Below are 24,747 nucleotides of genomic sequence, written 5' to 3' on the forward strand. Positions count from 1 at the left end.
TACCAACACTTCTGTCCGGCTGCCTCGGGCCTCCTCTTGGTAAACTTGGCGCCAGTTTCCCTGACCCTATGTGGTGCCTTCCTAGCGGGTGTAGCGAGGGGCTGCGCCACATAAAATGTCAGAGCCTCCGGTTTCTAGCTGAGGGTCGTTTCCTGCCTCCACTAGTTCGGGGACCGGTCTCCCCCTTTGGCCTGACCCCTCCACGCAGGTGGATTCGGGCGTGCGGTGGCGACTCGCCCGTCCGCACCCCTGGGATCCCTTCATTCCTCGTTCCTGGAGCCTTCTCCGCTCCTCTTCCTTCCTTCTCCCTCTTCCAGGCCTGGGCCTCTGTTACTAGGCCCGCCTCCGGAGCAGAGCTCATGCAGAGCCCCTGCTCCCTGCCACTTCTGCTCAGACTTCTCTGCACTGAACTAAGATGGTGCCCACCTTTTATACTCCCTTCTCAATGCACCCAGGAACTGCTTCCTCCCTGCTCCTGCACTACAGGGTTCCCCTTCCTCAGTGTTCCCTCCCCCCACTCCAGCCAGGGACAGGGACTGTCGTGCCCATCTCAGGGGCATATTGGTCGCCCTGCCCCACGGCAATGTGGTGTAATGCATGCAGGTGTCGGGTCCTGATCCACACTCCATCCTTACCTGAGAGTGAGATATCACACCTCTGGGTGAGGTGCAATACGTCTGTAGCAACCGAGCCCTCAGGGTGCTACAGTTCCATTTATCTTCAGCCTAGGTGACGTATTGCGATACAGGGCCGTGATTTTGGCTATAAAAGGGTCCCCTAGACCCCTACCCCAAGCTTTTTAAGAGAATCATATATGGCGTGCCAGGAGACTCTATGGAATGCTTTCTCAGCATCCAACGAGAGTATCTAATTACAAATTTTTAACTGCATCTAGCCCAGGAAATACTTTGTGCCTAGTAGCAGTGACAGGCACCAGTATTGGGAGAGGGGGGCTGGCCATCAGGGTTCACCGCGGCTCTGGCACAAACCCGGCGACACAGAGGTGGCACGGGCAGGAGCGGACTGGCCGTGTCGGCTTCTCACTTTTTGGATTTTAGAAGGGCATGACATGCCTATATCTGTGTCTCCCCCTCCTTTTACTCCTCCACCTCTTTTCTTTTCGCATGACTATATGTACTTGTCACTTTTCCATGTGTTAGTTGTGTCTTCTGAGCAGTTTGTCAGCTTTTGGACACCTTTGAAGGTGTTTTCTATGTGTTTCTATGTGTTTTTGTTTGCCTGCCATTGGTTTTAACGGTGTTCGAAGGTGTTCGACGAACAGTTCGACGAACAGTTCGGCGAACACACGGGTGTTCGACGAACCGAACCGAACTCGAACACTACGGGGGTGGCTCAACACTACTGCTGAGTTAAGGACGGAGGACCTGAGGCCAGTCCATACATCATAGTCCATAACATCAACCATGATTTCTGGATGTCTGAATTCGCTCTATAAGAGTGGGCATTCTGTATGAGGTTATCGTATTTCTCTCTATTTCTAAAGGTCAGAATTAATGTAATATTGTCCTTAACGGGGCTGTCCGGTCTAAAGCTACAAGTCTGCAATCACTCTATATGACTGCAGATTTGTGAATTACACAACACTACACTAGCATTGACCCATGTAGTCTGATTGTGGCCGGGAGAATGTGTATGGGCATATCGCATACTTGTGGTCACATGACCGCCCGCTCCTGGCACATGAGAATCCTCATAGCGTGCAGTGCGCGTGATGTGAGGATTCACAAATCTGCAGTCATATAGAGTGATTGCAGACTTGTAGCTTTAGACCGGACAACCCCATTAAGATGCTATTCAGTTCCTCAGGGTATTTCAATGGGGGCAATATACTATTATCCACTACACGGCTGTAAGGTTTACAAGTGTATCCTTTACAAGGATGGCTAGATGATGTCCATAAAACATTTAGTGGACCAGTGATTTTAGAACTGCCTTTTTAAAAAGTGTCTTGAATGGACCTGGAAGCCGCTGTCAATCAACATTAATGAGCCTATTTAAGACTTTATAGAAATTGTGACAGATTCCTTTGTCTCACTTTAAACAACCCTGATGGGCAATCTTCCAGGCACATAAGTGCATATATTAGAGATGGCGCACATGCACCAGATGGGCATTATTACAATGGTGGTACTTCTTTATTTTTACTTACATACAGCCATTGCAGTGTTGAATCTCTGGAATCATCATGGCTGTGCACCTCACAGGGAAGATTTACTTTATGACCCAACAATACCTTCACTTCTGTGGTTAAATGATCATGCTGCCCCTGTATCCCTGCAAGGAGACCAAGAGAAAAGCAATAAATGTGCAGGAATCAACAGGAAACAAATGGCATGTGCAAGATTATCACAAATGCTGCAATACTTTCCTGTAGTTCAGATCTTCTACAGGAGAATTAGCTTATTATGTATAGTATATAGTAGTAACAAGACTTGATCAGATCGATTCACGGGACTCCGGCCCAGTGTCCCGGCCAGTGGTATCTGGTGGCTAGATGGGAGGCCCACAAATCTCTTGCCTTCCAGTGTCCCCAGTTTGGCATTAGATTTGTCAGGGCTGGCGCAACGTTATCTATGTGACGTGATGCACAGATGGCGTTGCACCATCCGTGGATAGTCAAAAGCCGCATTAGAGACGCCAGAAGGTAAGCGATTTGCAGGCCTCCAATCTAGCCACCAGGTACCAATGACCTGGACACTGGACAAGAGTCCCACAAATTGATTCGCTCATTTCTAATTGTTACCACTGCTTCCTTCCAGAACCAGAATCTTACAAACATGTATATGGAGTTTGTTTCTTTATTGGGTCTTCTTCAGGTTCTTTCGTTTCCTCTCACACTTTGAAATCTGCTTTAGCTCTCCTTCCTGTCAGATGACCTCAATGTAAAAGATTATTACATTATTTTCTAATATGGAACAATATCTATGTAGTATAGAGCAGTACGTTCTCTGGATTTAATGCGTAATAAATGGAAAATGGAACATTTGCCATCCAATTTCCACACACCTACATGGTCTTCCTAGTCAAAGTTAGAGTAGGGAAGGGGTTAATGTCCTCAGGCCTTCCAAATCTCATGAGGTGTGGTAATTCTCCAGAGAACACATGGAAGGAAAGCCTTGTTGAGGGATGTGACTAAATTGGGTGGATACAAGGAGTGACTTGTTATGCAATTATTTATTCTGCATTACATTATACATATATTCATTATTATTATAGTGCCATTTATTCCAGGGCGCTTTACATGTGAAAAAAGGGTATACATACAAAAACAATTACAATGATCTTTAACAAACGTGACAGCGACTGGTACAGGAGGAGCGAGGACCCTGCCCGCAAGGGCTCAGTCTACAAGGGATGGGTGAGGATACAGTAGGTGAGGGTAGAGCTAGTAATGCAGCAGTATGATGGAGCAATGGTTACTGCCGATCTATGCTTGACGGAAGAGGTGGGTCTTCAGGTTCCTTTTGAAGGATTGCACAGTAGGCGAGAGTCTGATATGTTGGGGTAGAGAATTCCAGAGTAGGGGGGACACACGGAAGAAATCTTGTATGCTATTGTGGGATTGACAGAGAGGAGAGGTCGGTGAATAGCCTGGGGACAGGTGGATTAGTCGGGCAGCAGAATTTAGCATAGATTGGAGAGGTGCGGGAGTCCACAGAGCAGGAGATTGCAGTAGTCGAGGCAGGAGATGATGAGGAAGTGCACTAGTGTTTTTGCAGATTCGTGGTTGAGGAATGTGCGTATCTGGGAGATGTTTTTGAGTTGGAGTTGGCAGGAAGTGGAAAGGACTTGGATATGTGGTTTGAAGGAGAGATCAGAGTCCAGGGTTACCCCAAGGCAGCGAGCTTGCGGGACTGGGGAGAGTGGACAGCCTTTGACGTTGAGAGAAAGGTCAGATGGGGGGGTGAATGAGATGGTGGAAAGTAGATGAATTCTGTTTTATCCATGTTAAGTTTTAGAAATCTAGCAGAGAAGGAGGATGAAATAGCGGACAGACATTGTGGGATATTGGTTAGTAGGGAGGAAATATTGGGTCCAGAGAATGAGAAGCATGAAGCCTATAAATTAAATGGACACTCCAGATTCAGATTTATTAGGAGAGTTTTGGAAATCACAAACTTGTGTATTTTTTTAATCTCACCATTGCCGACGGAACCCCAGGAATTTTAAAGTCAGAGTTAGAACTGCTCTAACAATGGGTAAGTAAGAGATTAGAAAGAATTGGGTATTGAAATGCCTCCTTGAATAGTCAGGGTACTGGAACATTTCAGTAAGGGCGCATTCAGACGGTTATATAAATCGGACCGAAATTGGACTGTTTGGCGACTCTCCAGACCCAAGCATGACAGCTGCATAGAAATACATAAAGCTCTCGCGCTTGGGTCAGGAGAGCCGCAGGCCAGTCCGTGCCCTGCGTTCCGCTATTAGTACGATTTATACAGCCTCTGCACCCTAACATGGTAAAAATTGAAAAGAGACATTTGGTGCTAACAGATAGAAGAGGGTCCCTATGCAAGAATAGCATGTGGTTCCTTTGCAATTTAATGACTCAACATAATTTACCCCTTTATGTATCTGTGACAAAATCTGTTTGCTGATTTGAAGGCGGAAGTAGGCCCCTCCATCCCTTGGGCCCCTGTGCTTCTACACAAGTGGCACCAATGGTATGTCCGCACCTGGTTGGTACCCAGTGAGGTAGAATCTGATGCTATCCAGGCACCTAAGGGGTTTAACTGCCATGATTGGAGTCACTCCAGATTACAGCAGTTGCAGGCGGTTGTCAGCTGTATAACACAGCCAGTTCCAACTGTCTATGCAGCAGTATGCAAGCAATTTAATAACAAATCGGAAGACATTTTTTCAATGCTTGTCATAAGTGGGGAGAGAGGAAATTTAGCAACGTAATTTAAAGAAAGGTTGATTGGCGTAGATTGAACTGACATCAGCAATTTACATATAGAGAAGTCTCAGTTCTCATGTACCATGGGGATGAAGAATGGTGGTGGAGATTTAGGCACAAGATTGTTATATTCATGGTATCTGATTTGTACCTGTCTTTTTTTATAATGTGATTTTTTTCCTTCTTTATTTCTGCTTATCAGTGTACATCCATATTCAAATAAGAAAAGACAAAAGAAAATAATTAACAAATAAAAAACATTCCAAGACTCGTCCACAGATTACTGCTGATCACTAGGAATCAAGAGCAGACAATCCCTTAAATCATATATAAAACTCCATGCCAGTTGCCACCAAAAAGATTTCAATTAACTCTCTAAGAAATGATAACAATTAGATAAAGGCTTGATGATGGCCATATTGAATCTACAACACCTCACTATATAAAATAAACCCAGCCATTACAGTGAAGTCAAGTTTCTACTAGAACATAAATGTAACAATTATCAGAAGCTCCAGAACTTTTGATGAGTGATGAAAACTTTAAAAAAACATTATTTGTTCATTGAGATGTCAAGAAATAGTTTAAAGTCTACCCAGGGGTATTCAACGTGCCAAAACTATTCTCAGTTTTCGATCATATTCATGAATCAATGTCAATTTGGACAAATTGGTATGGGGATGCTCTCTTGCCCTCTATAAAGAGAATATCTTTGTAAGCTTGAGTGGAGTCAGGTCATACAGGAAAACAAAGATCCGAAATACAAATGCTGATCTCATCTAAAAATCTGAAAATTATATTTTGGAAGGGCAAAAAAATGTGGCAATTCCAAATGAGGCAACTCAAGTACGAAAACTTTTCAATGTGTGTAAATGAATTAGGTTCTACAAAGATCGGTGGGTCCAAACTACAATAGTATTGTCACACCTTGATCACACCATAGAAAATGTTAGCCTCAGTTGTAGCTGGTAAAGGCAAAAAAATAATAACCTTTCTAATTTTGTTTTTTCTTTTACCCTGCAGCTAGCCACTGGATCACCATCACTCTGCTCTTATGTTTTTAACCCCTTTATGCATTAGGACTTGAATTAACGCCCTGGGAAATGGTCCGCATGTATGGAGAGGACTCAGGAGCTGAGCTACCTCTACACATGGCAGATATTGGCAATACTATATAGTCTCTAATAGCCTCTGCTGAAACTCAGCTCAACTATTTAAATGCTGCTGTCAATTTCTGACTGCAGCATTTACAGCATTTAGTTTTTTTTTGTCATCTCGTCTCCATAAAAATAGGTAATAATAATCAATCAAAGCATTGTATGTGCATGTGACTGGTATCAATAAAAACAATGGCTCACTGCATATAAAATAAGCCCTCAGTCAGTCCCAACAGCAGAAAAATAAAAATGTTAAGGGTCTTAAAAAATGGGGACACAAAACTAATTTTTATTTTTATAATATTCAAAATGTTTTTCATTATTTAAATAGAAAAAAATAGATGCAGATTTTGGTATTGTTATAATCAGAGTGACATGGAAAATCATTTTTCTAGGCGTAAATAAAAAAAAAAAATAACAAATGTTGGAATTGCATTTTTTCCCCATTTCTTCCATTTTTCTTAAAATTATATTGTAAAACAGATGGTGCCATTCAAAACTGCAACATATCCTGCAAAAAACAAGCCCTTGTACATCTATGTCCATGGAAAAATAAAAAAAGTTATGGCTCTTGGAAGAGGGGAAGGAAAAAATGAAAGCGTGGAGAATAACCCCTTTGTTATAGATCCTAGATTGCCACGGACGTCAATCATTAAAGAGGCAGGGGGGTGTAAAGGTGGAGAGAAGCTTGTGCACCCCCTGTGAAGAACCCTGTGTTTTAATTTTATGTAACATGTATTTTATTGCATGTTTTATTCTCCTGTAGGCTGCAGTTCCTGTTAATCAGTGGTGACAGGGTTAACTGTAGGGTCAGTCCACAGTTATAGAGGAGTAATAGGGACCTGTGTGTAAGTTCCTGTTGCTATCCACATTGGGTGTGTGTGTGTGTGGGAGCAAAGTCAAGAAAAGGGAGCAAGTTCGGCAAGAATTCTGCAGTGGCGGCAGTTCCTCATAGCAGGCAAGTTGGGGCACATAAGTTGGCAGAGCTAAAGGAAGCAGTGGTGTTAGCCAGGACCTGGAGATCAGCCATGAAGGGCAGAAAAGGGCCCATGTGCAAGAACAATATATAGGCCCTTTGCAGTCCAAGAGCTCCTAAAAATGCAAAACTGCACCTGCTTTGGAGGTAGAAATGGACCCCCTTACCTCTTGGGCACCAATGATATGTCCACCCATGTGTGAAGGAATTTGGGGTCAGCCAGGCTGGGGTACATCAGTAAGGTGGTAGCTAGCGAGAGCTGCCTTACACTGTATCACAAAAGTGCAGTGGTCACAGCAAAACACACTCACCCAGGGACCCCTGTGTAGGGTGTTTAGGGGCATGAATATAAGTGTCAACCAGTTCCCCCCTTACAAGAGCAAAAATAACAAATTGTCTAAGGGGTTAAGGTAGTGACTTTTCATTGATAAAGGCTATGTGCCCACGATGCAGAAATGCTGCATATTCTTTCCGCTTCTCCCTGGCAGGAAAAATGCATGCAGATTTTACATGCGTTTTTCCTGCCAGGTAGAAGCGTTTGTCAAGCGTTTTTGCATGTATTTTTGCATGTGGGTTGTCAAGCGCTTTCCAAGCGATTTTAGCATCATTTGGAAAAGTGCTTGACAGCTTGGTCACACTATATAAATCCATGCAACCGGCATGGATTTATATAGTGTGACCAAGTTAATAGTTAAAAAAAGAATAGAAATGTTAAAAAATAAAAAAAAAACATTATACTCACCTTCTAATGGCCCGCGGTCTTCTCTCCGGTGCGTCCTGGCTCCCCGGCGTCTCGCGGTGTTGTAAAAGGACCTTCCTTGACGTCATTTAGTCATGTGACAGGTCAACCGACCGCCGACGTTAGCGGTCGCGTGACCTGTCACATGACTAAATGACATCATGGAAGGTCCTTTTACACCATCACGAGCCACCAGGGAGCCAGGACGCACCGGAGAGAAGACCACGGGCCATCAGAAGGTGAGTATAATGCTTATTTTTTATTTTAAATTCTTTTTTTAACAGGTACTATGGTACCAGGGTCTGGAGGAGAGTCTCCTCTTCTCCAGACCCGGGTACTATCCGCACATTGAATCGCTTAATATCCGCATGTGCACATGTAGTCATGCGGATATTATGCAATTCAATGCAAGTCAATGGCGGCAATTACGCCGCATTTCCGCAAAAAAAAATGGACATACTGCGGATTTTTCAACAATGGTAATCCACAGCGGAAATTTCCGCAGCATGTGCACAGCACATGCGGATTATCATTGGGGACCATGGGGCAAGTATTACCAAGCATTTTTTAAGCGTTTTCGCTGCGGAAATTCTGCGGCAAAAACGCTTGAAAAACGCATAGTGGGCACGCAGCCAAAGGCAGTGATTGGGCGTAAGGGCTCAATCATGTGAGATTATAACTGGTGACATATCATGACATCATGATTATAACACTAAAGTGATGCAAGTATCTTCCAAAGTTTAGCATTTTTCTATTTATGGGGAACTTTGTGGATTTTTCCTACGCTCAGAAAATCTATTTAAAAGTGTAGTTACATTTTCAATCACTGTAGAATTACCATGTGAATTTAATAAAAAAAGTCAAAATGAAAAATAATTAAAGAACACTACTACTTATTGTGACAAGATGCGTCATAGAGAACATCAGAATATCTCACAAAATAGTACTCCATAATAATGTGATATAAAAAAAAGGATAATGAAACTTTATGTACGTTTAAAAGAAATGTAGACCTCAGTCATACAACAAGCCATACATGCTGCTGACTAAATAAACACAAAACCCCAAACTGCATCACTTCATACAGACAGATCCTTCTATTCATGATGTATAAGGCTCTATTATTAAAGTCCTTGGGGATAATGTGCAAGCAAGGGATCAGGGTAGCAGAGGACGGAACTGCTACAAAAAACCTGAGAAGATATTTTCCTTGAATGAAGCCTTATAGCTTTCCAGGACCATTAAGATGTGCAATTTAACAAGTTATTAGGAATTCGAGGAGTGCACAACAAGAACGCTGGAAGTTCTCATTTATTTCTTTGGTGCATTGTAAGTTCACTTCATAGTCCATTTTTTGGATGATCAATAGTGTACAGTACAATTCTTTAATTTTTAGATGAATGGGTTGTGACTTGGTAGAAACGGCATGGCTTGAAATGCGTCACATTGCTCTAAACTTTTGTCATAAAAAGGGTGTAAAGAAGGCCAATCATCATGGTGTGGCTAAACTATAAATGCTCCTTCCCACCTGCTTGTTTTCCCTCTATCTCTGCCCTTCTCTGGCTCCATGAAGCCAGAAGTGTCAATCAAAGAAGAGGGGGGGGTGAGACAGAGGGCAAACAAGCAGGTGGGAAGGAGCACTTATATGTTTGGCCCCGCCATGATGTACCGAGCGCCTGAACTTGGTGTGAACAGTCATTCTGTGCTTTAACTCTAAATGCAACGTTTCTGTCTTGTGGTATTCGTTCATGATTTTGGCACCAAATTCTTCAAAATGGCACATGCTGTTCATGAATTTTTAACAAAGTAAAAAATTATCTTTATTTTGCTCTTTTAAACTTTTTTGAGTCTTTTTAGCACAAAAAGTTGCAGTTTCCGCTCAAATATTTAAAAATATGCATAAAAATTTCAGATGCAAATAAAATCACTCCAGGAGGCAGACTGTAGTACATTTAAGCAAAAATTTTTGCTTCTTTTTAAAAATTCACAATTGAAGGAACCAAAAACATCTGGAATCCCCCAATAAGCGAACACATGTAAAATAGACTTTAAATAAGGCACAAATTTAATACAAGAATAAGACACAAATGAAAAAAAGAGGCGAAATATATATATACTGTATATATTTTTTTCCTCCTTTAATTCTAACTATATAACATATAATTAAGCACACAATTAGCCAACTGTGTTGCTAAACCAGAGATTCCTGTAATTAGAAGACTGTCATTTATAATCACTTCTGTAAAAATTGCCATTTCAGCTGTGTCTCCCCAGTAGCTCGGGGGGCTTCTCAGTATGAGAAGCGCTTATTTAAACAGTTCCCTATAGTATCCAGTGTAAGGTTATTAAAGTATTATATTCTAGGCATCTGCTTTATTTGTTAGTCAGCACAGCAGCATTCAGTCTCCAGAAAGGATTAACTTCTTCATACTACTTATTGCAACAATTTCTACTTTGCATACTGTTCACTGCCCTCAATCTCAGATCATCATTCAACTCACATTAGACAAAAGATCAGTGTGTGCAATGGTACTTACTCAATAAAACTGTTGTCACACAGATTTTACATTATTTTCCTGTGGAATGTAATAAAATTCACTAAGTAACTTACAATCCTTTATGGAAATCTGTTAAAGAGGACCTTTCACCAGTTTGGGCATGTTAAACTGGCCACGTGATGGAATAGTGGCTGAAGCAAAGCAAAGTAAAACTGTTTTTATTATTGAATTTTTCCTCTCCGTTACAGAGATAGTAGATTGTAAAGTTTAGGTTATAATTTATGTTATAGTTCAACTGTGTGTTACCAGATATTTGTCTCTGGGGGTGTGTACTTCTTCCCCTGCATGAAGTTGACCAATAAAAAGCAGACAGCGTCACGCAGGGGAGAAAAGAATACGCCATTTTCTCCTCACTGATCTCTGTAGCTACTGTGTAGAGATACAGCAGAGATGAACAATTTTTTTCAATACAATCACTTCCAGACCTCATCACACAGCAGTCAGTGTGGCAGAATGGGAAGAGCTGACAGTACTGTGAGATGAGATCTGGAGGTTTTCCTAATGATATATAACTCTGCTCTGCTGTATCTGTACACAGCAGCTTCAGAGCTATGTATCCTTACAAACACTCACAGATCACATCTCACAGCTCTGACAGCTCTCATCCATCCCCTACACGTGAGATATGATCTGGAGATTTTTATACTGATAAATTACTCATGTCTGCTGTATTTTACAGAGTAGCTGCCCAGATCAGTGATGAGAAAAGGGTGTGTTCATTTCTCCTCTGCATGTCGCTGTCTGCTTTTTATTGGTCAACTTCATGCAGGGGAAGAACTACACACCCCCAGAGACAAATCTCTGGTAATATCCAGTTATACTATAACATAAATTATAACCTAAACTTTTCAAGCTCATATCTCTACAATGAAGAGGAAAGAAGAAATTACTTATCAGTAATGAAATTCACATCTCACCTTTATTTCTTAACTCTTGTGTATCTTTTAGTTGAATTTAGTGTCTGATTGTTTGGATCTTTCAGAATACATCCGTCTTCCTTACTATCACTGACATCTATCTGTCTCATTCATTTCTGCCCCTTCCAGTATTTTTGGATAATACTAGTCTTTTATTCAGTAGCCTCTCTAGAATCCAGCTGCTGAGAAGCTTAGTAACAAGATGTATTTTTCCTTCATACAAGAGGGCCTTCACAAGGCTTCCTACTTTTATGCCTCAAAGTCAAGTGAAGGAAAATTTGGAAGAAACTAGAGAAAACATCATATTTATCATTTGTGGGAATGCAGTCATCTAATGTATGAAGAAAGACAAGTAGTTATTGTAGCAAAATAAGAAGCAATATCTAAGGTGAAATAGAAAATTACAGGGGTTAAAACATTTTCAGAAATAGTTGTGTTGAAAAAGTCCTAAATATACAGTATATGGTTGTCAAGACCGGTGGAGAAAAACAGAAGAGGCCCCAGTGCAAGACCAATACACGGGTCCTTTGCAGTCCAATAACTCATCATAATGCCCTTTTCCACCTGTTTTGGAGGTGGTAGAGGCCCCTTTACCACTTGGTTCCCCATGCGGCTGCACACGTTGCACTAATGATTTGTCCGCCCCTGGGTGTTCAACTACTTACAACTATGTTAAAATCAACATACTGTATCCATGTACAAGTCCAGTAAATTATGTAAGCAAATTAGCACAACGTTTTGTAGTTTTGCTCACTGGGTTAGAACTTGATATATAATATGAAATTCATAATATTGTCATGCATTGATCAGGTAAAAGGAACTATTTGCCATTTTACAGTTGATTGCTGCATGTTGAGCCTACATTTCGATAGTACATAAAAAAAAACCTAAAAGATTATAGATGTAGGAACACCTAGAAAAAACATATATGTATGCCTGCTGAACGTCTCATTACAAAACCATGGGCATTCTATGCTGTTTGCTCATTCTTCTGTACTGGCTGCCTCTCGATTCTTGAATATGGCTTCAGGTACAGTATATGCATGGAACCAGAAGCGCGTATGGAATGGCAATGGCTCCTGATCCTAGACTAAGTTGGTAGGACCTGTGTTTAAACTAATGGATAGAAGCTGGTAATGAGCATAGACATAGGAATTCTAATAGATTTGAAAACAATGTATAATGTATATGAAAGTACGAGTGAATGGTGTATGTGTGTGTACATACAGTTGAAACCAGAAGTTTACATACATTATATAAAAAGACACATATGCATGTTTTTGTCAATATCTGACATGAAATCAGAATAAACCTTTCCCATTTTAGGTCTATTAGGATTACCATAATTTTTAATATTTGCCAAATGCCAGAATAATAAGAGAGAGAGAAAGAGAATGTTTTAAGGCATTTTTATTACTTACTGCAAAGTCCAAAGTTTACATACATCTCATGAGTATTTGGTACCATTGCCCTTAAACTGAATGACTTGGGTGAAACGTTTGGGATATCCTTCCACAAGCTTCTCACAATAGTTGGTCGGGATTCGGGCCCATTCCTGCTGACAAAACTGGTGTAACTGATCCAGGTTTGTAGGTCGCCTTGCGTGCACCTGCCTTTTCAGCTTTGCCCATAAATTCTCAATAGGATTGAGATCAGGGCTTTGTGATGGCCACTCCAAAACATTGGCTTTGTTATCCTTAAGCCACTTTGTTACCATTTTGGCAGTATGCTTTCAGTCATTGTCCATTTGGAAGACCCATTTCCGCCCAAGCTTTAACTTCCTGGCTGATGTCTTGAGATGTTGATTCAGTGTTGCCACATAATCTTCTTTTCTCATGATATCATCTATTTTGTGAAGTGCACCAGTCCCTCCTGCAGCAAAGCAACCCCACAACATGATGCTACCCCACCCCCGTGTTTCACAGTTGGGTTGGTGTTCTTAGGCTTCCAAGCTTCTCCCTTTGTCCTCCAAACGTAACGATGGTCATGATGCCCAAAAAGTTCAATTTTAGTTTCATCAGACCAAAGGACAGGTCTCCAAAAATTAAGGTCTTTGTTCCTGTGTGCATGGGCAAATATTATTCTGGCTTTTTTGTTTCTTTTGGAGTAATGGCTTCTTCCTGGCAGAGTGGCCTTTCAACCCATATTGATTCAGTTCTCGTTCCACTGTGGTTATTGACACAATCTTACCAGCTTCCGCCATCATCTTCACAAGGTCTTTTGCTTTTATCCTTGGGTTGATATGCACATGTCGGACAAAAGCACGTTCATCTCTGGGACACAGAACCCTTCTCCTTCTTGAGTGGTAGGATGGCTGGACATTCCCATCTTGTTTGTACTTGGTGAGAAAGAACAAGTACAATCTGATACGTGGAATGTTATTTGCTGTCTATTTTTACTTTTCTGGATTACAGTAAGAAGTTACAGTCGTTTTGAGCAGATCCCAGTGCTGGTTATCAGGATATGTGATAAAGTTTGGGAAGGGATTGACATGTGCTTAAACATTAAAAAGGACCTTCCACCAGGTCAGAAGTGGCCAGTTTTTTGCTTTAATTTTATTCCTGCTTCTCCTCTAAGTATTCCATTTTTATTTATTTTTTTATGAGCGATAATAGATTTCCTAAAGGAGAAAAACGTGGCGCTATCTAAGCGTAGTAAGATTTGATCAATTAAAAGGGTGAGTATCTATAGGAAAAAGCTCACCTGATGCGGTTGTGCAAACAGAGGCACAACTTCTACTTGAAGTATGGATGAATTTACAAAAGACTGCGGCCGACCTGGTGAGGTGGGATGAACCCTGAGACAGGAGTATCCCACAGCGAGGATGTCAAATAGGAGAACCAGGTGATGGCGATGTCTTTGCCACCAAGTGAGATCAAGGTGCAGGAACTTCAGGTTGCTCGTAAGTAAAAAAAATATATATATATATATTTTTTATTGTTCACACTAATATAAAACAATAAAACCTATATACACAGCGCATTTCGGCTGTTTGCAGCCTTCTTCAGGTGTATGGAAAAAATTAATTTGACCCTTCTTTTATAGCCCTTTGCCAGAGTGAGAGAGGGAGGGGATACAAAAGAGGAAGAGAAGGAGTGCTTCATCCTGCATTGTTCTCAGTTTTTTCCATATATATATATAAATAAAAAAAATAAAAACATATAAATATTATATATAAAATAACAAATAACAAATCTTTTTTGTAAGAACCATGTCAATCTGATTAACATCCCATTATTAGAAAGCTAAAAAGTATCACTTGAACACAAAAATACACAACTGTTCTTTTTGTGTTAAAAAATATTGAATAATTAAAAAAGAAATGTTTCATTTTTTTCCCCTTTCTTTTTTTTCCCTTCTTCTCCTTTTCCTTTTTCTTCTCTTTATTTTGAATAAAAAATATAACATCCCATTATCTAGAAAGCTAAAAAGTACCACTTCAGCATTTCTTTTTTTTTCATTATTAAATTTATTCAATACTTTTTAACACCAAAACAACAGTTGTGTATTTTTATGTTGAAGTGGTACTTTTTAGCTTTCTAGATAATGGGATGTTATATTTTTTATTCAAAATAAAGAGAAGAAAAAGGAAAAGGAGAAGAAGGGAAAAAAAAGAAAGGGGAAAAAATGAAACATTTCTTTTTTAATTATTCAATATTTTTTAACACAAAAAGAACAGTTGTGTATTTTTGTGTTCAAGTGATACTTTTTAGCTTTCTAATAATGGGATGTTAATTAGATTGACATGGTTCTTACAAAAAAGGTTTATTTGTTATTTTATATATAATATTTATATGTTTTTATGTTTTTTTTTATTTATATATATGTATATACAGTACAGACCAAAAGTTTTGACACACCATCTCATTTAAAGATTTTTCTGTATTTTCATGACTATGAAAATTGTACATTCACACTGAAGGCATCAAAACTATGAATTAACACATGTGGAATTATATACTTAACAAAAAAGTGTGAAACCACTGAAAATATGTCTTATATTCTAGGTTCTTCAAAGTAGCCACCTTTTGCTTTGATGACTGCTTTGCACACTCTTGGCATTCTCTTGATGAGCTTCAAGAGGTAGTCACCGGAAATGGTCTTCCAACAATCTTGAAGGAGTTCCCAGAGATGCTTAGCACTTGTCGGCCCTTTTGCCTTCACTCTGCGGTCCAGCTCACCCCAAACCATCTCGATTGGATTCAGGTCTGGTGACTGTGGAGGCCAGGTCATCTGGCGTAGCACCCCATCACTCTCCTTCTTGGTCAAATAGCCCTTACACAGTCTGGAGGTGTGTTTGAGGTCATTGTCCTGTTGAAAAATAAATGATGGTCCAACTAAACACAAACCGGATGGAATAGCATGCCGCTGCAAGATGCTGTGGTAGCCATGCTGGTTCAGTATGCCTTCAATTTTGAATAAATCCCCAACAGTGTCATGAGCAAAGCACCCCCACACCATCACACCTCCTCCTCCATGCTTCATGATGGGAACCAGGCATGTAGAGTCCATCCGTTCACCTTGTCTGCGTCGCACAAAGACACGGTGGTTGGAACCAAAGATCTCAAATTTGGACTCATCAGACCAAAGCACAGATTTCCACAGGTCTAATGTCCATTCCTTGTGTTTTATAGCCCAAACAAGTCTCTTCTGCTTGTTGCCTGTCCTTAGCAGTGGTTTCCTAACAGCTATTTTACCATGAAGGCCTGCTGCACAAAGTCTCCTCTTAACAGTTGTTGTAGAGATGTGTCTGCTGCTAGAACTCTGTGTGGCATTGACCTGGTCTCTAATATGAGCTGCTGTTAACCTGCGATTTCTGAGGCTGATGACTCGGATAAACTTATCCTCAGAAGCAGAGGTGACTCTTGGTCTTCCTTTCCTGGGGCGGTCCTCATGTGAGCCAGTTTCTTTGTAGCGCTTGATGGTTTTTGCAACTGCACTTGGGGACACTTTTAAAGTTTTCCCAATTTTTCGCACTGACTGACCTTCATTTCTTAAAGTAATGATGGCCACTCGTTTTTTTTTTACTTAGCTGCTTTTTTCTTGCCATAATACAAATTCTAACAGTCTATTCAGTAGGACTATCAGCTGTGTATCCACCAGACTTCTGCACAACACAACTGATGGTCCCAACCCCATTTATAAGGCAAGAAATCCCACTTATTAAACCTGACAGGGCACACCTGTGAAGTGAAAACCATTTCTGGTGACTACCTCTTGAAGCTCATCAAGAGAATGCCAAGAGTGTGCAAGTCAGTCATCAAAGCAAAAGGTGGCTACTTTGAAGAACCTAGAATATAAGACATATTTTCAGTTGTTTCACACTTTTTTGTTAAGTATATAATTCCACATGTGTTAATTCATAGTTTTGATGCCTTCAGTGTGAATGTACAATTTTCATAGTCATGAAAATACAGAAAAATCTTTAAATGAGAAGGTGTGTCCAAACTTTTGGTCTGTACTGTGTGTATATATATATATATATATATATATATATATATATATATATATATATACATACTGTATATGAAGACAACTGAGAACAATGCAGGATGAAGCACTCCTCCTCTTCCTCTTTTGTATCCCCTCCCTCTCTCACTCTGGCAAAGGGCTATAAAAGAAGGGTCAAATTCATTTTTACCATACACCTGAAGAAGGCTGCAAACAGCCGAAACGCGTTGTGTGTATAGATTTTATTGTTTTATATTAGTGTGAATAATAAAAAAAATTTTTTTTTTTACTTACGAGCAACCTGAAGTTCCTGCACCTTGATCTCACTTGGTGGCAAAGACAGCGCCGTCACCTGGTTCTTCCTTTTGGCATTTATTTTTTTATAAATCCGTTATAAGGATCCAGAGATACTGACCTTTTTCTTTACTGCTGATTATTATGGTATTTACCTGGGGAGCGTGGTCCACAGGATAATAAAACAGAGCAGCCTAAAGACATACCCCCAGGGAATCCTGTGAGCCACGCCCTCTTATAAAGACCATAAAAATTACTACTTTATAAAAAGGCCCATATCTCTGGAACCAGTTTAAAAAAAACAAAAACAACAGCATGCTCAGGAGAGCAGCAGGAGTAACAGAAGAACAAAAGCTTGCCACTTTTGACCTGGTGATAGGTCCCCTTTAATGGTGACCATTTTGCCTTTGTTATTTCTATTATCGTCTCTTCGGGATTTTCTTCTTATAGACCAGGATAATACTTTCGTATGGTTCCTGGATACCCATCTGTCCCTACCATATATATTTGTTTGTGAAATGATATATTTTGGATTAATAAACTATAGTTATTACTGCAATATGAAGAAGGGCTCAGAATAAGAATCAGTTGGAGCAATGTGTTTTCTATCCAGTAGACTAGACATGGATGTAACCGATGATGGATTTTACCAACTATAACTGTAGAATTTAATTCAATAGGAAACAGATACTCCAAATAGACTACTATTGGCCTCCGGAGCAGGAAGGGAGGCTGTAAAAGGAGGGTAAGAATACTCAGCTTTCTGCATCACAACAGTCCTTCTCCCTGTATATCTGCTCACATATAGGACTTTAAACAACCGACACTCCTCTCTTTTCATAAAATGTGTTTTTGAGCGTGCCACCATTTACAGGAGCTACGACAACTACTACACAACCATCACAAACAGTGTTTTCCATAGATTATCACAACAGGACATGCTGTGTTGGCAATTAAAGTAAGTGAGCCTCGCTATTCCTGCTTCCTTGCTTACGATTTTCCCTTTTGTTTGTCTAATTGATCACTTCCAGCTGTCTATTTTGCTGGGCAAGAATTAGAGAGTGTAGTGCCTTTATCTGCGGTCATCTGGGGTGACACACACTATAAATATATCTCTAGAAAATCTGATCAGCTGCAAGCACAGCAGAAATGTCTGCATCTATATGGCGGCACACACATGTCACACATCATACTCCGACCAGCATTCTTAATGTACCATTCACCGGCTATTCACAAAGTGCCACCGTCACGACATCTCGAATAATGTACAGCGCCATGGACTGAAAACCTCTTACATGGTCCGCAGCTCTCTAATGGCTTCCGCTGTTTGCACCATACCTATAACAGTATGCAGTATTTAGTGGGGTCAAAGGACATAGGTAATGTAGATGGTAAACATTTTGTGTAGAGGAAGCTTTACCACAATAAGACCAATTTATAATCCATAGTTTTCTTGGCTCGTTTGCATTGGGTCAGTAATGGAACACATTGTAACCTCACCAATGGGGTTACCTTACCGTATTACTTGGATGATACCAGACGGGAGGGTGACAGACCTATATATGACTTGAAAATGACCCTAAGGCATAGAAAGGCGTGGAATCAGCAAGCAGCGCCTGTGTACCTACAGCAGTGCATACAATGTAGTGGAGCACCCAGTTGGTTGCAATGCTTTTAGTGGAGATACCCATTTTTCAGAAAGGTTAGTAAATACCATTTAAAGTACCTTCAGTGACTGCAAAATACATTATTAAGCTAGCCTATAGCTTTTATCTACTGGTTCTTCTGCCACTAATGATTTCATTGATTTTTCACTCGTTTTCTGCTTTCTACATGGACATTTCATGGAGAGATTAGTGACCACACAAGACAGTGATATACTATATCTAATCCTTTACTTACAGAAAATTCTGAAAGTCGCTAAATTCATTAATATCACTAAAAGCCAACAGTAAAGCTAAATATGTGGAAGGTATAGACCTAAAGTTAAAATATAATGCTCACAGATAAATGAGTCTTCACTTACCTAGATAGGGAAGCTATACACTGGATCTCTAAGAGGGGCAGGATTCATGTGACAATGTGATTTGTCCATTGATAATTGTGCTAAATATTTTGTACATGATGATATATTCCATTACTTCCAATGTTGATTTCTTTTAATGGGTATGATGAGCGCAGAATATTCTTCACTTTGGATTGATATTGCATTCTGCCTTTGTTTCTAATAAGCTTTATTTATTTATTTTTTTTAATATTTCAATTTATGTTGTTTCCTTCAAGCAGGGTGTACTACAAAAACTTGAAAATCTGCTTCAGTCTTACATGTCCATATAATACATTTCCATGCTACTTTTAATAAGTTTTGTTTAGACTGGATTCACAAATGCTCAGAAATGCACGTCAGCCCATTTGGTCTACTTAACCCATAGCCATTGTCTTACATGACCGCCTTAAAGGGGAACAAGACATTTAAAGTTGGACTTAAATGGTTCTACACTACTCGGAAAACCCCTTGTGAGTCCTTATGTCCCCCACATGTAAAATAATAATACTTATACTCACCTTCGGTACTGGCGCCGCTCCAGTGGTGTCAGCACTGGCTCTCTCAGGGCTTGGGTGACTCTGTTATGTCATGCGATCCCTGCAGCCAATCAGCACTGGTCTCCTCTCCTATGGACATAATTGCCATCCGGAGGACATGAGAGCTGTGACTGCTTTCTCACTTACTCCGGATGTCTTGATTTGTCAGAAGGAAAGTGAAACCAGCGGCAATTGACTGCTGGGATCATGTGGCACACCAGAGTCACCCAAGCCCTGGGAGAGACCATGCCGACACCACTGGAACGGCGCCGGCACTCAAGGTGAGTATAAGTGTTATTTTACCAGGGGGAAACATAGGGGTTGTTCATGAAGTGAAGAACCCCTTTAAGGCACATTAGATAGCTGTTGACCAAATGATTGTCAGGCCAACAGCAATATCTCCTGAATCTCCCATACACAGTAACGCTCATTTCAGGAAAACTTAGCCTATCTCCCGAAGAGCAAAAAAGATTAGCAGTTAGAAATCCAACAGGGCGAGTCCATCTCTCCACCGACACCATCTATCTGGGGACAACTGAGAGGCCCCCATACACATTAGGCCATTGGCAGATCCCAACAATTTTTGCCATGTTCGGCTCACTTTACTCTACTGTATATGGGGCTATGTAATCTTTCCCATAGTGAAAAATAACCACTTCCCTGAAATGATTTCAGATTATTGTTTTGTTTTTATGTAGAACAGTCTTTTAGCATGGAAATAATGATGTTATGTAGATAAGAAACACCTGGCGCTAATTATCTCCTCCTAGATACAGAAGGACGTAATTACATTTTCACACATGGCTTCTTGTTGAATTAATATTGACATCACAAATTATCATCAAAGCTTTTAGAACCCTCTAATTTTTTCATTTAGAAAATCTGGTTGATTGCAGAGCATTATTTTATTTCTTACTTACAACCCAATTTCTTACATTAGTCATAAGCTGTTATTGACAAACAGAAGAAACAGAAGAAGACACCACTTGATTAGAAACTAAATGTGCTATCTGCAGCTGAGTCTAATGGAATATCGGCAGAACTCGACTTGGTTTACATTGAGCTTTTTTCCCTGAATGGTGAAATGGTGGTGAGTGATTGACAGCATAGGCGGATTATAATGAGGGCAATCTGGGCTACCGCCCGGGGCCCTGAGCCTCCAGGGGGCCCGGGGCTCCGGGGTGTCTATGGTCAGATTGCCCTCATATGTGCGGCGCCGTGGCACATACCGGCAGACAGTGGCGGGGAGCCCCTGGACCGCTCCCCCAGCAGCTACTTCTTCTTCGGCCGGCCAGCACTGCAGCAGTTAACTTCCCTGTGCTGGCCTGGCCGCGTCACTGCTAGGAGACACGGCCCTGTGCGCGGCCGTGTCTCCTAGCTGTGACATCACGCAGTGTGCACCCGACCTGCACTGCTGCACCGCAAAAGAGCAGGAGGACTGGAGCCGAGCCGGGTGAGGTGAGTCTGTGTGTCTGTGTGAGAGTGTGTGTGTGTGCAGGCAGATATCATTGTGTGATGTCTGTTTGTATGTATTTTTGTGTTTCAAATGTGTTTATGCATGTATGTATATGTCTGTATATGTTTGTGTGTGTGCGTGACTGCATGCAGCCTCCTGCTGAGTATAGATGGTGCCGTGCGGCCTCCTGCTGTCTCTGGGGGGGGCGCCGTGCGGCCTCCTGCTGTGTATAGATGGCACCGTTCGGCCTCCTGCTGTATATAGATGGCGCCATGCGGCCTCCCTCTGTGTATAGATGGCACCGTGAGGCCTCCCGCTGTGTATAGATGGCGCCGTGCGGCCTCCTGCTGTGTATAGATGGCGCCGTACGGCCTCCTGCTGTGTATAGATGGTGCCGTGCGGCCTCCTGCTCTGTATAGATGGTGCCATGTGGCCCCCTGCTGTGTATAGATGGCACCGTGCGGCCCCCTGCTGTGTATAGATGGCACCGTGAGGCCTCCTGCTGTGTATAGATGGCTATGTGCGGCCTCCTGCTGTTTATACTGTAGATGGCACCATGCGGCCCCCTGCTGTGTATAGATGGCACCGTGCGGCCCCCTGCTGTGTATAGATGGCGCCGTGCGGCCCCCCGCTGTGTATAGATGGCACCGTGCGGCCCCCTGCTGTGTATAGATGGCGCCGTGCGGCCTCTCGCTGTGTATAGATGGCTACGTGCGGCCTCCTGCTGTGTACAGATGGCACCGTGCGGCCCCCTGCTGTGTATAGATGGCACCGTGCGGCTTCCTGCTGTGTATAGATGGCTACATGCGGCCTCCTGCTGTGTATAGATGGCACCGTGCGGCCCCCTGCTGTGTATAGATGGCACCGTACGGCTTCCTGCTGTGTATAGATGGCGCCGTACTTCCTCCTGCTGTGTATATATGGCACCGTGCGGCCCCCTCCTGTGTATAGATGGCTATGTGCGGCCTCCTGCTGTGTATAGATGGCTACATGCGGACTCCTGCTGTGTATAGATGGCACCGTGCGGCCCCCTGCTGTGTATAGATGGCACCGTGCGGCCTCCTGCTGTGTATAGATGGCGCCGTGCGGCCTCCTGCTGTGTATAGATGGCGCCGTGCGTCCCCCTGCTGTGTATAGATGGCTACGTGCGGCCCCCTGCTGTGTATAGATGGCACCGTGCGGCCCCCTGCTGTGTATAGATGGCACCGTGCGGCCCTCTGCTGTGTATAGATGGCTACGTGCGGCCCCCTGCTGTGTATAGATGGCGCCGTGCGGCCCCCTGCTGTGTATAGATGGCTACGTGCGGCCTCCTGCTGTGGATAGATGGCAACGTGCGGCCTCCTGCTGTGTATAGATGGCGCCATGCGGCCCCCTGCTGTGTATAGATGGCTACGTGCGGCCTCCCGCTGTGTATAGATGGCTACATGTGGCCTCCTGCTGTGTATAGATGGCGCCTTGCAGCCTCCTGCTGTGTATAGATGGTGCCGTGCGGCCCCCTGCTGTGTATAGATGGCGCTGTGCGGCCCCCTGCTGTGTATAGATGGCGCTGTGCGGCCCCCTGCTGTGTATAGATGGCTACGTGCGGCCTCCCGCTGTGTATAGATGGCGCCGTGCGGCCCCCTGCTGTGTATAGATGGCTACGTGTGGCCTCCTGCTGTGTATAGATGGCTACGTGCGGCCCCCTGCTGTGTATAGATGGCGCCGTGCGGCCCCCTGCTGTGTATAGATGGCGCCGTGCGGCCTCCTGCTGTGTATAGATGGCACCGTGCGGCCTCCCGCTGTGTATAGATGGCTACGTGTGCTCAATATTGAGTCATACAATTAATGTAAGGCTATGTGCCCACGATGCAGAAATGCTCCGGATTTTTTTTGAGCGTTTCTGCATCTCCCTGGCAGAAAAAACGCATGCGGATTGTACATGCGTATTTTAAATGCATTTTTCCTGCCAGCAACAAGTGGAAGTGAAGCGTTCTTCACATGCATTTCCGCATGCGGGTTGACAAGCGCTTTCCAAGCGATTTTAGCATCACTTGGAAAGTGCTGACAACTTGGTCACACTATATAAATCCATGCAACCAGCATGGATTTATATAGTGTGACCGTAAAAGAATGGTAAAAAATAAATATATACTTATCTTCTGATGGCCTGCCGACGTCAGCGGTCGCGTGACCCTTCACATGACTAAATGACGTCACGGCAGGTCCTTTTCAGACCATCGCAAGCTGCCGGCAAGCCAGGACTCATCGGATAAAGACACCGGGGGCCATCAGGAGGTAAGTATAATATTTTTTTTTAATTTTATTCTTTTTTTACAGGTTCTATGGTACCCGGGTCCGGAGGAGAGTCTCCTCATCTCCAAACCCGGGTACCATCCGCACATTGAAACGCATGGATTCTGCATGTACAGATGCAGTGATGCGGATTCCATGTGTTCCAATGCAAGTCAATGGCGGCGAAAACGCCGCACTTCCGCAAAATAATTGGTAGTGCTGCGAATTTTTCCGCAATGATAATCCGCAGCGGAAATTTCCGCAGCATGTGCACAGCACATGCAGATTATCATTGGGGAACATGGCAGACCTTCTATCCAGCGTTTTTTAAGCGTTTCTGCAGCGGAATTGCCGCTGCGGAAACGCTTAAAAAACGCATAGTGGGCACACAGCCTAAAAAAATGTATTATAATTAATATTGTGCCAAATTAATTTCACGTGAACTATCACATGATCTATCACAGGGGATCATGTGACATGTCACATAATACATCAGGTGTGTGTGTGTGGGGGGGGGGGCCCGCGCCTTCTAAACTGCCCGGGGCCCTTGCTACTCTTAATCCACCCCTGATTGACAGCACCTATCCTTCAAATTTTATTATACCTCGTCCTGAAGCGCTATGTATTTTGGAATTTTTTTGATTTAAAAAAGAGAAGCCTAGTTTGATGCACGGAAAAAAATGTTTCCACTGTATCTTATTGGAATTAATAGCTATTCCACTAATTTCAGTGAATGAGCTGGGTCTTCCAGAGTGTGACTAATAGAAGTAGGGTCCTTATTAAGGTCGTAGGACAAATTTACATTAACCGACGGGGGACATAAACGACCGCTGATCAGCTACATGCAAGCCAATCGACTGTTATTTAATGGCCATTTGTAGACAGGTTGATCACACGTTCATCCGCACAGAATGATTGTTAGTATGGTTGTTCTCTGCCCATAGTATAGCATGTTCTCAGCAGCACGTCTTTTTACTCAGGACAATATGCTGCTGAGAACGATGATTTTCAGACGGGCTGTTTAGACAGATCGATAATTAGAAAACAAATGTTCCCAAGGATGGTTGTTCCCGATTATTGGCCAGTGCAAATGGGCTCTTAGACCACATATGCATTTAAATGTGCAATTTTACTTCATTTTAATTCTTTGTTAATATCCTCTGCTATAATACTGTTTGTTACAATACTGTAACTGAATGATCACTCTAATTTCAATAAATTTTGCTTAAAGAAGCACTCCCATTAAAGAGGTTGTCCACTATTTTAATATCAATGGCCTATCCTTAGGATTGGTCATCAGTGTCTGATTGATGAGGGCGCAACACCCAGCACCCCCACCTATCAGCTGTTCTCAGTGTCTGCAGCAGCCTGACTGATTTTAATACAGGGCGGATGTGCAGTTCCTGGCCACAACCACTATCAGT

At 42.3% G+C, this 24,747-nt stretch overlaps 1 protein-coding gene across 2 annotated transcripts in view; it reads right to left on the reverse strand.

Moving 5' to 3' along the window:
• Nucleotides 1–24,747, reverse strand: part of MCAM (melanoma cell adhesion molecule) — a 137,469-nt gene that overhangs the window by 68,735 nt on the left and 43,987 nt on the right. For both annotated transcript variants that reach the window (XM_073656631.1, XM_073656630.1), the window contains exon 2: nt 2,171–2,295. In XM_073656631.1, coding sequence (XP_073512732.1) covers nt 2,171–2,295 — 125 coding nt within the window. The remainder of the gene's footprint in view (nt 1–2,170; nt 2,296–24,747) is intronic.

The sequence above is a fragment of the Phyllobates terribilis genome, unplaced genomic scaffold (assembly GCF_046119375.1).
Source record: "Phyllobates terribilis strain yellow unplaced genomic scaffold, ASM4611937v1 Scaffold_12__6_contigs__length_324123572, whole genome shotgun sequence".
Classification (NCBI taxonomy): domain Eukaryota; kingdom Metazoa; phylum Chordata; class Amphibia; order Anura; family Dendrobatidae; genus Phyllobates; species Phyllobates terribilis.